The 15,822-nt window shown below is 32.3% G+C and overlaps 1 protein-coding gene across 1 annotated transcript; it reads right to left on the bottom strand.

The window, feature by feature from the left end:
* Nucleotides 1-12,622: 12,622 nt before the first annotated feature.
* On the bottom strand, nt 12,623-15,243 carry LOC100253522 (protein neprosin). The gene is made up of 7 exons (XM_002266794.1): nt 15,022-15,243; nt 14,532-14,618; nt 14,144-14,440; nt 13,476-13,646; nt 13,327-13,380; nt 13,092-13,238; nt 12,623-13,003 (listed from the first exon to the last, which is right to left on the bottom strand). Exons 1-7 carry the CDS (start codon nt 15,241-15,243, stop codon nt 12,623-12,625), a joined length of 1,359 nt encoding a protein of 452 aa, XP_002266830.1.
* Nucleotides 15,244-15,822: the final 579 nt, after the last annotated feature.

Consider the following 15,822-nt stretch of genomic DNA (forward strand, 5'->3'; position numbering starts at 1 on the left):
GTGTATTTTCCCTTTATGCATTCAACACAACTAATAAAATAAGAAAAATCAAGTGAAGTCATAATTTCATTTTTAATAAGACGTTCCATCATTTCTCTTGAGATGTGACCCAATCGCTTATGCCATAATATGGTTGAATTTTCATTCACTTGATTTCATTTTTTAGAGAATTCATGCACATAATAAGATAAAAGAAATTGTGAATATTTGCAATCTAAATTCAATGAATAAAGATTATCATGTAAAATGCCAGAGCCAACCAAAGAAGAATTATAGAACAAGGAAACTCCATTATTTCCAAACTTTAATTCATAACCATAAGAATCAAGTCTTGGAACTGAAATTAGGTTTCTAGTAAAAACAGGAACATAAACTGTATCTACTAAATCCATAATAAAACCAGTATCCAAAATTAAACGAAGAGTGCCAATAGCCTCAAATTTCAATTTTGTTCCATTTCTCAAAGTAATGGTTTGCTCTCTTTACTTAGTATCTTGCTTGTAAGGTATCCTTGCAAAGAATTCGTTATGTGAATGATTGCATCAGTGTCAATCCACCAAGAATTTGGTGATATATTAACTAAATAAGATTCATAAGACACTAAGCATTGAGTTTTACCTTTTTTTTCCAACCAAGCCTTAAAACCAAAACAATCTATTTTTTTGTGACCTTTCTTGTGGCAAAAATGACATTGTATCTTATTTTTTTTGGTTTTCCCATTGTGAGATACATCATTACCTTGCTTTTTTTTTTTTTTTTCTTACATTTACCTTTCTTGAAGGATTTTTTTATTTGGACCAATAGTGAGGTGAGCCATATTGGGCTTTTCCACTTTAAGTCTCTTTTCTTCTTGAACATACATGACAATTAGTTCACTTATTTTCCACTTATCCTTTTGAGTATTATAATTAATTTTGAAAGGACCAAATTGTGAAGGAAGGGAAGTCATTATGAAGTGAACAAGAAAACCTTCAGAAATTGCCATGTCCATTCCTTTCAATTGAGAAGCCATATCACTCATCTTCATGATGTGCTCACATACACCACTATGACCATCATATTTCATTGTTATCTGTTTGATCATAAGAGTACTTGCCAAGGACTTACAAGTTCCTATGAATTGTTCTCCAATAGATTTAATATAGCTCATTGCATTATTAGAATTTGAGATTGCTCCACGAATTGCAGGAGTGATTGAACCTTTCATAATCATTAGACTCATGTGATTAAAGCGCCCCCATTTTTCATATAAAACCTTTTGTTCATTACTACTTTCAGAAGTAGGCTTTGTGGGTATAGGCTCACTTAAGGCATAGTGCAAATCCATGCAACCAAGAACAATTCCAATTTGTTCCTTCCATTTTTTAAAATTTGCCCCACTTAATTGTGCAATAACAAAAAAATAGCTTGTAAGATTCATTGCTGCAAAATAAAATTTAATTCAAAAGGAAAATTATTTTATATCATGACAATATTTAACACCACACTTTAAAATAATTTAACTACAACAAAAATTAAGTTAGATATCACATTAATCATAAACATGAGAGATCATATCATAGTTCTTTTGTTGGGCCGAACTACAATAACATAATTCAAAAACCTATTATTATAATCTCTCCGTTGGGTTGAATTATAATAATTTATAAATCATATGGATATGACATAATTATTAAAATAAAAGTATTAAAATGTAAAGAAGCCTAATACTGTTGGGTAAAAACTTCATCAACCTTTTATTATTAAAATCTTGTCATATAATCAAACATGGTGATGATCCTCTGATGGGTTGATCAACACTTGTTTCATAAGTTGAACAACACACACACACACACACACATATATGATCATCTTCAAACTAATCATATTTTTGCAACTTTTAGAAAATCATGCAATAGATATAATTTAAATCATGAGGCATTGAAAACATATGTTACTACATCATTCATATGCATCACATCATATATATTTTAGTTGTCCATAAGATCAAACAATTATCAAAAAATAAAAAAACATGTTTTAAGATCTAAGATTGGTTGGCTCTAATACCAATTGTTAACCAAACTTTTATAAACTTTATGTGGAAATAATTATTTTAAAAAACCATTTTGGATGCATAAAACAAAATAAATATAATTACTAAAATAATGATTATATTCTTACCTTAATCCATGATACCAATAACACTTTTGAAGTGACATTGAGTCACCTTATGAATTGTATTGTCAAGGCCTTCAACTCACTACTCTCATATAGTGGATGGGTCACTTGTGTGGTGTATGTTGTTAGAAAAAAACAACAAAAGAACATAAGAATGAGAGTGTGGCTTGGGACCTTAACTTATAAAAAGATGTATATCTCTTAGTCTTCCCATCAAAGGCTATATGGGAGTTATACTCATTATTTACAACCATTATGTACAAATTAATGGGTAATGATGGGTTATTAACTTGAATGCATCTATATAATTGCATAGGTTATACTTTTCCATTTTCCTTCATTACTAATAAACATAATGTACAAATTAAATTTCATAATGATGAGGTTACAAAAGTTGTAAAACCACATTCATATAAATTAAATTTTCTAACTCCTCATTTATAATATGAGTCTTCCATACATAAGACTCTTGGATGCCCAATTAATTGATTCACCTACCTATCAATTGATACTCTTAAATAATATTTACACTAATATAATTATATATGGTCACACATTATAGAAAAAAAGCTAACATTAAGATCATCACTGGCATGGAAGAAGCTTATCATGGACGGGTAGCTCTTAACCATCACACTAGTACATTAGGGTCCTCATGGAAACAAGAAATATTTAGTGCACTTGACCTGGGTGGCTTGTCGTTACAAGTTACTTTTTAGAGTAAGTTATGCAGATAGAGAGTCTTTTGTTGTAAGCGCTGAGTTGTTTGTTCTTGGTCGTGAACTATCAGGATTTACAATCTAGATGTATAGCTTGCTTACTCTGGTATTCAGTTATGGGATTCTACAGTTATTCAACAGTTGGGATTTCCTGTTATATAGATCCAGAGTGTCAGTAAATAGGCATGTCAAGCATAAAGTCTGATGTCTACTCCTTTAGCATCATGCTTCTATAGACAACAACAACCAAGCCACCAGTGGGGTTGACTTATTTTGTTGAAAGAGCAATTGAAAAATAGACATAATAAGGCGTTCAAGCATAGACCTTTCCATCAACAACACCTTGGCATCCTTGGGACCCACTCTTGCATGGTTGCATGGTCACCTTCTTAGAAACTTTTCAGGAGCATCCCAGTACTCTGACATTAGGATCCTTCAATCCAAAGCATAGGAATCCAAAATATCTCTCAATGCCCACAAGCCTTGACCCTTCAGAGGAATCAATTCAGTGGTCATTTTCCATCTCTCAATGGCTTATCAGAATTGCATTGCAAAATCCAGCTTAGTTGAGCAGTTTGCTGTTGGTAAATTACAATTTGGTTGGTCTTTTGCCAAAATTGTCTAGGCTTAGCAGTATTAAAATTGTCAACGAATGCAACTTCAGGTGGAATTCCAGTGAGTCTTAAGGACTCAAATTTAGAAATTCCTTGGTTGAATGATCAGTAAGGAGTAGGATGACATGTCCTATTGATGTGGTAGCAACAATGTTATCTCTTACCGTACTGTGGCTTCATGAGAACAAGTTCAATGGGCCAATTCCTGAGAGCATTGGAGATTTAGGGTATGTTTGATAACTGTTTTTGAAATAGTTTTTTTTTATGATTTTTTTACAACAAAAGTTTGTTTGGAAATATAAAATGTTTTTAACTTGTTTTTAATATTTTTAAATATGTTTTAAAAATAATTCTTATGTCTAGTATTTTATTTTTAAACATTCTACATGTTTGTATAATTGTTTTTTTAAAACAGCTCTAAAAATACAAGTGAAAATAATAGAAAAAAAATTGAAAGATGTAATATAAAAACACTCTATTTTCTTTTATTATCAAATTTATTTTCTATTCTTTTGTTCTAGAGAATAGAAAATTGTTCTAAAAAATAGTTACCAAACATACCCTTAACTTCTTTAAAGGATTTGTATGTAGCTTGCAAGTCAAATTAGGCAAGCTGAAAACTACTGCACTTGGTTACTCAATAGATCTTGAAGCTACAAGTACTCAGGTACATGATTTGGAGAAGTGGGTGAAATTGATGGATAAGGAAAGAAATGTATTGGAGAAGAGTAAAAAATCTTCAAGATGGAGAAATTGTCTCAATTGAGTTATAGGAGAAAGACATCCAGAAAGAGTGAATCTGCTACTAGGGCTCTATAAGATTAGCTTGAGAGAGTTGGAGGTGCAGGAAGCCAATTTTGAATTGGAGAAAAGACAAGTGTTGACTAGTACCTCAACTAGGTCTTACCACCACCTAAGCCTCCTCCTAGGCCCCACTTTTCCAACTCCTACATTGCATGACCATTTTTTCTTCCTCATGGCATGCTATTCTTTTATTTTTATGCAAATTTATATGCTTTAAATTGTTTTTTCAAAACTTCTCCATTTAAAATATATTTTTTTTTAAAAAACTCCATCCTTAGGAAATTCCATATTAATAAAATCCTGATTTCATAAATTGCATGCTATCGAATTTCCTCTTGGCATGCATTCTTATTTTCCTTGATTTTCAATAATTTTCTCAATTTTTAATAAACATGAATAAATATCATAATTTAAAAAATAATGGAATTCACCTAAATGCCTATGATCATTTTCCATGATCATCAGGAAAATGAAATTTATAAAATCAATTCATGCAAAAATAAATCGAGTAGAGGTGGGGCCCAACGTACATGCTATTTTCTTTTGTTAATTAATCCTGATTGATATGTCTGATTGAATGATGATTGATTTTTGTCCCGCTCTATGATATACATGTTATTATCCTATAGTTGTTGTTGCATGTACTAACTTTGTTTCCATGAAGTGCTTAGTTAGCTTCTTAGGTACGTCATTTATCATTTCTCATCTATTTGATTATATGTCTACCCATATCATAATCTTTACTTAGTATCCATAGATTAACCAATCAATTGTCATATCTACCTTAACTTGATTGTAGAAATTCGATTCAGGGCTTAGAGGGGTGGTACGACTTATCATCATACCTTCCTGATAGGTAACCTGACCCTTAGACCTTGACTCAGTTTTTATAAACTTGTTTTTCCTTTTTCTAGGAGTCACACTTAGAGTTTTCTTTCTTATTTTGTTTTTCCTTTAAAAAATAAAATAAAAATAAGTGGTGATTCCAAAACCTTTTCTAAAATCAAATTTTCACAATAAAAAGTGAGTCTCGCTATCGAGTAGGAACACATATGACAAATACGGGTCCACAAAAGGTGGCTCCAAAAACAATATCATCAACATAAATCTATGCCACTAACAACTCATCCATGGACCTATGAATAAACAAGGTTCTATCAACTCCCCATCTTTTTAAACTTTTTCTCCAAAAGATAGGTCGTGAACCTCTCATACCAAACTTTAAGAGCTTACTTAATCCATAAAGGACTTTCTTTAACCTATATACATGATTGGGAAATTTTGGGTCCTTGACTTAGGTTTCTTAACATTAAACTCTTCACTCAAAATCTCATTCAGAAAAGCACTCTTAACATCCATTTGGTAAAGCTTTATCCTTAAGGAGTATGTTATTGCCAAAAGTATCATAATTGATTCTAATCTGGCTACAGGTGTAAATGTCTCTTCATAATCAATTCCCTGTATCTATGAATATCCTTAGGCAACCAACCTTGCTTTGTTTCTCATAATGACCCCATTTTCATCTTGTTTGTTTTTTAAAATCCATTTTGTACCCATGACATGCATCTTTAGGCATAGGTACTATATATCACATATCATTCCTAGCCAATTGATTTACTTCTTTCTAGAGTGCACTAGTCTAAGACTTAATCACCTAAAGCTTCCTCCACATTCTTTGGTTCCAATTAGGAGGCATAACACATAAGACCCATCTCATTTAATCTTGATTATCTCTTGGTAACCACATGTTTGTTTACATTACTCATAACATTTGAGATTGGGTGGTTCTTGGGTACTCTGGATCTATGCTTATTCCTTGTTTCTTTAAATGTGTCTTCTAGAGGTACAATTTCATCCTTGTTAGGGTCAATGTCTCTTTCAGGGATATTATTTGGGTTCTTTTCTATGTTTTTCACATTTTCAGGGTTATCCCAAATTGATTCCTGGGTTAAAATTTGAATATCAATTATATCTTGATCATACCTAGTATCATTTATAACTACATTTGAGGACTCTTGAATAATCTGTGAATTTTGATTATAAATCCTATAAGCTTTGTTACTAATAGAATAGCCTAGGAAGGTACCTATATCAGATTTAGCATCAAAATTTCCAAGGTTTTCCTCATCCCTAAGTATATAACACTCACTACCAAAATCCTAAAAATACTTAAGGTTAGGTTTTCTCCTAGTCTACAATTCATAGGATGTTTTCTTTGTTCCTGGCCTAAGAAAAATCCTATTGACAGTATAACATGCTATATTAATTGCATTTGCCCAAAACTGCATAGGGGTATTATGCATATGAATCATCATCTTAGTTAATTCTTATAACACTCTATTTTTTCTTTCAACCACTCCATTCCATTGAGGAGTCCTAAGGGTTGAAAATTAATCTTTAATCCATTTAGACTCGTAAAAGAGGTCAACATCCATATTGTCAAACTCTACCCCCTATCACTCCTAATCTTTATAATTGTATGACCTATTTTCACTTGTATTTTGTCGAACAATGACTTCAAATGTTCTTTGGTCTCTAAATTCTCTATAAGAAAACTCACAAAAGAGTATCTTGAAAAATCATCCACAACCACTAGGACATATCTCTTTCCTCCTCTACTCTTTGTGCGCATGGGACCCATAAGATCCATATGAATAAGGTTTAAAGGTTTAGTGGTACTAATGTCATTAACCTTTTTATGTGTTCTCTTAGTTTGTTTACCTTTCATACATTTACCACAAATTGGTCTAGGTTTGCCACTTAGTTTAGAGATACCTCTAATTTTTTCACTATTCACTACATGCACAAGGTCCTTATAACTTATGCGAGTTAGCCTTCTATGCCAGAGTTTAGTAGGATCCAACTTTGCCCTACTGCACACAAGAGGTGTTTTAGAAATAAGATTTATTGCATAACAATAGTTAATGGTCCTATGTCCTATGATTATGACTTCTCCTTCTTTATTGATTATTCCATAAGAGTTATGGGAAAATTAACCCTAAGTTCATTTTCGTACATTTGACTAATGCTTAGGAGGTTTGCCTTGAGTTCATCTACATAAAAAACTCCATCAAGTTTGGGACAACTCGAGATAGCTATACTACCTTTGCCTTTCACATGAGCTAAGCTTCCATCTCCAAAGATAACAGTGCTACCATTATAGGTTTCAAGAGAAGTGAAATAAGTTTTATCACTCATCATGTGTTTAGAGCAACATTGAAGACAACTTGACACTTATTCATATCATTTCTCATCCAAACTTGCTTAATCCTAGGTAGTGACTTAGAGGATCTTTGTAGCGTTTTAGGCTTTTGATTAGATTTATTCCCTTTCCTATTATTCAAGATGTTATCTTTAAGAGACTTAAATTCATTCATTAGCCTACTCATCTTAGTTTCAAACTTCTTTAGGAACTTAGTATAGCATCTAAACTGAGTGTGTCTAGTTTTCTTACAATGTCTGCATAGTGATAGGTTTTTAGGAGATGCTATTTGGTTAGAGGTTTCATCTTTACCTTTGACAAACATAGTTTCTCCACTAGTGGGAGTTTTATCTTTATTAATGTATCCCAATCATCTTTTATTACCATGGGTTTTGCATTTATCAAGTATCTCATTTAGCACTTTAGTTCCAAGGTGAAAGATTTCATTCATAGATGAAGGCTTATAACTTTTTATCTCTTGAATGATAACATTATTCTTCTCAAGGAGAGAGTGATGTTCAAACTTAAGAAATCTAATTTTCTCAAGTAATTAGTCTTTTCTTCTTTTAACACATCAATGTTGGTTTTAAGAGCTTCAAGAATATTATGATCCCTTAGATAGTTCTTAATCATTTTTTCATGCTCAACAACAAGATTATTCAAGAATTCAGCCTTTTGATAATCAGTGAACTCATCATCAATATCATTATCATGCATAGATTCCACAGATGCAATAAAAGCTAAGAAGTCATTGGGATTGTATCTTGCATTTTCAGAAGCTAAGGATTCACTCTCTTTAGAATCCGTGTCGCTCCAAATAGCCTACATTAACTTTTTGATATCTTTGGGACTAGGACAATCAGCAACAAAAATGTCTCAAGCCATCATAGTTAAAGCAGTCGATTTCCTTACCTTTAGAAGAACCTTTTCCTTTCTCATTAGAAGACTTTTCAATTCTTTTTCCCTTTCTAGATTCTTAATTCTTTTAGAATTTCTTATTGAATTTCATGATCTTTTTAATTCTTTTAGCCATATGAGTTAGTTTATCCTTTGTTGTGTTGTATGACATTTCAATATCTTTTTCTTCATTCTCAAAAGTCTTAAGTGCATAGTCCCTAGGCTTTTGAGAGTTAGGAAAACTCATCCCATATGTTTGTATGGAGCCTACAAGTTCATCAATCCTCATTGAATCAATGTCCTTGCTCTCCTCTATGACAGTAACTTTTGACATAAATCTCTTAGGAAGATATCTCAATATTTTTATAACTACTTCAGAATTAGGAATAGGTTCTCCAAGGTAAAAGGAACAATTAACAATATTACTTAATTTAGAATAGAATGAAGAAATTTTTTGATTTTCTAGCATCACAATATTCTCAAATCTCGTGGCAAGAATTTACAACTTAGAGATCTTTACAACAAACTTAACTTCATGAGTAACTTGGAGTATATCCCATGTTTCCTTTACATGTTTACAATTTGCTATCCTGCAAAACTCATATGGACAAACTTCATTAAAAATACTAAATAAAGCTCTAGCAATGACTTCACTATCTTCATTATTAGCTTTGTCCGATTTGTATTTAGGTTTAAGTTCTTTGATTGATCTTCCTTGTGCATCAAGGATCAATGGGGGTTCTCATCCATATTCTACTGAATTTCATGCCCTTTTGCCTTGCCTTTTAAGAAAAAAACCTCATATTGGCTTTCCAATGAGAATAGTTACTCCCATCAAAGTAGGGTGGACTATTTAAAGGGGCACCACTTTTAGTTTGTTCCTTATCAAACTTACCAGATCAATAAAATTTTGATTTTTATCCTATAGGATCAATAAAGATTTTGTTTTAATCTTGTAGGATTAATAAAAGATTAATTTTTATCCTATGGGAGTAAAAATTTGATTTTTATCTCGCTCTGATATCAATTGAAAAACTGAAAGTCCAATAGGGAACACCTAAAGGGGAGAGGGGGTTTGAATGGATGATATCAATTGAAAAATCGAAAGTCCATCTTCTCTCTATTTTCCACTTTTACCATTGCACACTAACTGCTCCTTTTGTTACCAAAGTCTCATATCTTAATTGATGAAATGGAGTAGTCTTGTAATAGAATGACTTTTATTAAATTAACCCTATTTTAAAGTTTAGTGTATCCATGCATTATATTTTGATGCATTGAGATGAGTCACCAAATTAGATTGACATTTCATATATCAAACTTATTCTAAGTCATGATCTCAAAGCTATCTCATGTCATAAGCTTATGTTTTTCACATCTACTATTTATCTGCAATAATGAAATTATAATCCACATTTTACACATGAGAGAATATCAAACAATTAAAAGAAATACAAATAATAGAAAATTTATAAAAGATACATAAATAAATAATGTGTTGTATCAATGAAAAATAAAAATAAGAAGACAACTCAAATCCTTAGAAATAAAATAAAATCATATTTTCCTACTATCTAGTTTTGATAAATAATTTGTTTCTTGTAGAAAGAGATAGAGAGTTAATAACAATTATTTCAATCTAACAATGGAACCAAAACCTTAGAATAGGAAATTTACAAAAAAAATAATATGTTGTGTCAATAAAAATAATTAGGATTGAAATTTCTCAATATTTTTCAAGTCTTAATTTTTAGAAATGAAGACTAACAACTATACATAAATTTACCAACTACTTCAAAAAATCTACATATGTACTCAAATGAAAACATGAATTGTCCATTCAATTTGATATACAATGGCAAAGAAAGAAGGGTTACAACTTAGAAATACCTTAAGCATAATATCTCAAAGGTTATCAACTAGCTACATAACTATTTTGACATGGTATTATTACTTTTTGTAAGACCATCTTTGGTAGATTTTGAGTTAAAAAAACATAGCAACAATTGTCAAGAGATTAGATTGCAATAGTCTTTGAGGTCTTAGAAGCTCAAGATCTATAGTGAGATGCCCCTTAAAAAGGTATCCTAATTAAAAGATAAGCAAAACCTTAAAAAAAAAAAAACAATATGAAATTTTTTGTGAAGGGAAAACTCTTATGGTAGAGCTTTTGAAAGCATGACATGATGTAAAAGAATAAGATTTCATTAATAAATGTGTATGTTATGATTTTTAGTCTCTCTTTTTATCCTTGGTTGCATTATTTATTATTCGAGGATTCACACCTATATCACTTGAATAGTACGTGACTTAGGTGCATTATGAATTGCATAAACGATCCAAATCATAGGTTCCAAGCAAGATGATAAGTTGTTCATGGAATTAGGTAACCCATTAGAGATTATTGTGCACAACCTCTTAATCAAAGGGATGATTTGTCTTGGTCCTTGGGATGAGTTTCTCTTGGTGAGTGCACTAGTATGTATGGTTATACATTGGACATGACCAATGGTCAATCATGACATTGGTTATTGGGTAGTCATGAATTACAAAGCTACTATGCTACATGGGCTCTTAACCTTGAGATAATAATGAACAAGTGTTGAAGTCTTTAGTGGCTTTAACATATTGATGAGACCTTAAGATGGTTATATATGTTGGGATAAAACCCTTAAAAGCAAGACATGATGTAACAAAATTAAACTTCACTTTCCATTTTCCTATCCACTAATGAAATTAAGGTTTATTTAAGCATTCAAGCCCTCATCTCTTGCATTGTATGACTTGGATGCATTAGGAGTTACATGAAAGATACAAGTCATGGGTTCCTTACAAGTTGATGAGTTGTTTGCAAATGGACTTGGGCAATTCATCTAAAGTTGTAGGGCACTACCTTCTAATTAAAGGGATGACTTATCTTGATCATCTAGAGGATTTTTCCATGGTAAGTGCAATAGTGTTATGGTTACACATTGTGCAAGATTTATGGTGAATCGTGACATTAGCTATCATGCAATCATGATTTACCTAGCTACTGTGCTACATGGACTCTCAACCTTGAGAGAATATTGAGTTAATGTTAAGGTGTTCAATGGCTTTAACACATGGGTGAGACACTAAGGTTGTCATATATTCCTTGTGAATTAAACTACTATTGATTAAGATAGGTGGCAATATTCTTAAGATAGACACTGTGATATCTCATGAGTTTAAGACAATGTGTCTTGTTAAGTGATCCTAATGACTTTTGATCATGAAATAAGTGCATTAGGATGGGTTATTAGTGACTCTAATGGAACATAAGCAATGCTTCAAAAGTTACTGCGAAATGTATTACTTTAAGAGATAATATGTTAGCTGCTAAGAACAATGAGTTCTTAAACCTAGAGATTGAAGGTGATTTAAAAAAAAAAAAAGATTGTTGTAATAAAAAGAGTAATATTCCTAATTTTATTATGTTATTAATGAAGGATATTTGGAAGTTATTTCAAGATCTAAATATTTACAATTGTTGTTATATTTATAAGGAAACAAATAAAATAATAGATTGTTTAACTAAGAAATGTATTTGTAATATAGAGTCAACCATTTGGTGGTTAAATTTTCTGAAAGATGTTATAAAATTTGGTTTCAAATATTATTATGACTCATCTTTCAATCAAATTTGTAGGTATTCTACTTCGTAAACTCTTTTCATAATAAATAAATCAAATTCAAAAGCTCATGTCTAGATGCATCAATCCAAATTCGAAATTAAAATGACCCATTTAACACATTAAAACCCATATATAAACAAATCAGCCCTCAATATTAAAATAAGTCCAAACTCATTTTTTTTTTTAAAAAAAATACATCATAAGAAAGCCCTATTAGACAATAACATAAACACCTTGTTGCTTGATATATTACAATGCAGTTCATAAATGAAGATGCCATGACCACTATACAACAACAATTACAAATCCCTAAACGTTTCATGAAAGTAGATTAGTACTTGAAAGGCCTTAAAATAACAAGCATTCATGCTATCATCAACTAAATATAAAAGAGATTATTACTCTCTAGAATATGAATATTCCTGTTTCCACGCCTGTTCTGTTTATGCAAGGTTGTACAGCCTTATTCAATTTCAATTAAATACATCTAGGGGAAAACAAACTAAGAGAATTGGAAATAGCAGAGTTGTAAATTTAGGAAAGAAAATAGAAAGATTTGAGTGCGAGGATCTAAGGGCAGTTAGGATTAAATCCAGGTCCCCCAAAATAGAAGTGAGTGCCCCAATCATCATTGTTGTTGAGGAGATTTATGTTGTAGCAATTGCTATTATCGGCTTGGGTGGATATGCTTTGGGGTGGGTTGATGTCGTTATTTGAATCGACAAGTCCCAGGTTTCGGAAATAGCTGGCCTTTCCATTGCCCTCTTGGGCGAAGCGGCCTGAGCCCATTTGGGTGGAAGTGTGGGCGCCGTTGGGCTTGGAATTGAACACCTCCCCACCCCACTCCACCAGCGTCGCATTCGCTGCTAAGTGTGTGAACAGGTTTGACGGCCAGTATCCCACTGCATTGTTGTTCCCGTACCCCAGCCACCAATTTTCCGTCTTTGGATCCTAAAATTTTCATTTATTTTTAATTCTCCAAATAATATATATAAAATTATCAAAGTCAAACAAATCTATCTGATGAAGAATCACAAACCTTCCATATGAAAATATTACTTTCGTATAGCTCGCCGGAGATGGTGGAGACCGGAGCAATGGCCGTTCCCACAACTATTTCTTTGTCCACCTGCACAAATCCTGGACATAGAGTGTTGTAACACCCTGTTGATTGATATCCATCTGCCTGTCCCCATTTGGCAAACTTAGGTTAAAAATCATTTTAATGCATCTACAACATATTTGACTTTTGACTTGTTAGAAAGAGATCTGACCGTCCAATAAGCAAATAATCTGGTGCTCTTGTCGCCATGCAGATCCGGCAGAACCTGAGTACGTATCGTATAATATAAAAGAATAAGGGGTTATTAAATAACAAATAGTAAGTAATGGATTATAATTAGAAAAAGAGGAAAAAGTGTACATGCCACCCAGCTTCTACGCTATTCAGATCTGACCCCTCGAATGATCCGGCAAGAACCCAAATCTGGGAGATACTCATCTCTTCCTCCACTTGTAAGGATGGGTTCCACACGTTTATTGTTGCAGATGCTCCGTACACCGCCTCCGATGGTCTCGAGGTCGCGATGGCATACTATCATTTCCAATGCACTCTAAGTTATTCTTGATTGCGAAAAAATAATCCAATTATTAAATTAGTTTCATAGCACCTTACGAAAGATATTGGAAGATAATCTAATGATATCAAGTTTATAGAATTAAAAAATATTATTATTATTATTATTATTATAATTTAATAAAACTAATGTGGAGTTTATTCCCATAAATACGAATTTTTTATTAAAGTAATCAACTCAAATCATCCTTGCCTAATGGGTATTTAATAGAATCGTTATTTTTTTTTATTTGAAACAAAAAACAAAATATTTTTATTTAAAAAAAAAAATTAAAAGTCATGCTAAATGGTGTTAATTTTTGTAAAAAAATAAATAAAATTAAAACATATACCATTATCTTTCCTCTTGAAAATAAAAAAATAAGTGCAAATTAGAAGTAACATTGTTTCTATAAATGAAGCAGCAAAAATCTTAGCTGAGGAGAAAAGGGAATGATTTTAATGAAGAGACAAACCTCATGGCCTTTGGCATTAACATCATCCGGGGAAACGGTGTGCCTGGCTAGAGCCATTCTTGGTTGCTTCTTCCCAAAATCATAGAGAGATTTGGCCCTCAACACATCATCCACCGTGGTCCTCCTGATGGGCACTGTGCCCTTGGGGCACCTTGTCCTATTTTGATGCCATACTTGCCATGCACCTCTCCCACTAATCACCACCCTTTCTTCATTCTTCCTACTTGAAGTATGTTTGTCTCCCTTCACTTCCTCTTCTTTCATTCTCCTCACTCTTGGCATCTCTGGTGGAACCAACTGATCATTATATTCATCACATAATAAAAATTAAAAATCAATACAAAAGGCCTCTGATAATTGAAGAGAATTTGGAATAGACGTTGTATACCTGAAGCTTATGATTCTTGAGAAGAGGATGATCAAAAGCAGGTTGTTTCCATTTATCAATGCAATCTATGATATCTCCATCTGGGCTCTAACAAATCAATGAAGAACACAAAACCCGTAAACATTATCATCTTCTGCAAATAATTAAAGAAACCCCACTTGAAATCTAACTAAAAATTGGAAAAATAATATTTAATAACCCATTCCTTCCAATGTCTGCTTTACGTCAATTAGCCATGATGACTTTAAAACATATGTATTCTTTTATGAGATGTCCACTATATATATATAGTATTAAATGAAAGTTCTTAACTCTTATTTAATGTCGAATATCACCATTACTATCATTGAAGACACTCATTCAAGTGGCTCTCTCTTAAAAATATTATTCACTTTAGTCAATGGGCCGTTATTACTTTAAGCATGCTAAGAGAAGTTTGTTCTATACATAATGCTTGGAACTCCTTCTCATTTAGAATATCATAAAATACCTCAATGGTCATGACAGCAGGCTTATTGATCTTGTCTAAGTGCTTCTGAATCCTCTCAAGCGTCAAGCTACTTGCTTGCTTGTCCTTAGAGTACTCCAAACCTGAAACAATATCGACTGATCTTTCCAAGAAAATGGCTAAGAAAAAAGCCCAAAAAAGAGGTAGAAGAACAACAGAAGAAGAAGATGAGTATCTTCTCTTCCTTTGTAGAAGACCACCCATATCTCATTCAATGCCAAAGGAGAAATTAATTGAGGTAACTAGAACTATCAGTAGATAAAACAAAGATGGGGAGGGGAGGCAACAACCAAATAAGAGCGTATACGTAGCGAGCTTCTCCTCCAAAACCCAAAAAACACTAAACATTTTATAGCGCCACTTTGATTTGAAAATGCGTATGTGCCACCACACATTTTCACCTTTCTTTCCTTATCAATATCTCCATTCCTTTCCTTTATTTTTCCATTTTATGTCTGTCGTTCCACCAATTCTATATGCTTCCTGCCTTTCTAAATATACAGGTGCATATTAATAAGATATATTCTTTGGATATTTGATTTCCAAAATTATAGTTTTCCTAAATCTATTTGATATTTTAGTTTAAATAACCTACCAAATCTATAGTTTGAAATTGGAAATTAAGAATCCAAGCATATGGGATAAGTTCAGATGAATGCACGTATGGGAAAAAATGCCCCATTATGAACCACTTCTTTGGGTTCATTTTCAATTGATACTTTCCTTTCGTATTTCTTTGAGAGAGTGGGGATTGGAATAATGTGTTTTTGTATATTTGATTTC

The sequence above is a fragment of the Vitis vinifera genome, chromosome 4 (assembly GCF_030704535.1).
Source record: "Vitis vinifera cultivar Pinot Noir 40024 chromosome 4, ASM3070453v1".
NCBI lineage: Eukaryota > Viridiplantae > Streptophyta > Magnoliopsida > Vitales > Vitaceae > Vitis > Vitis vinifera.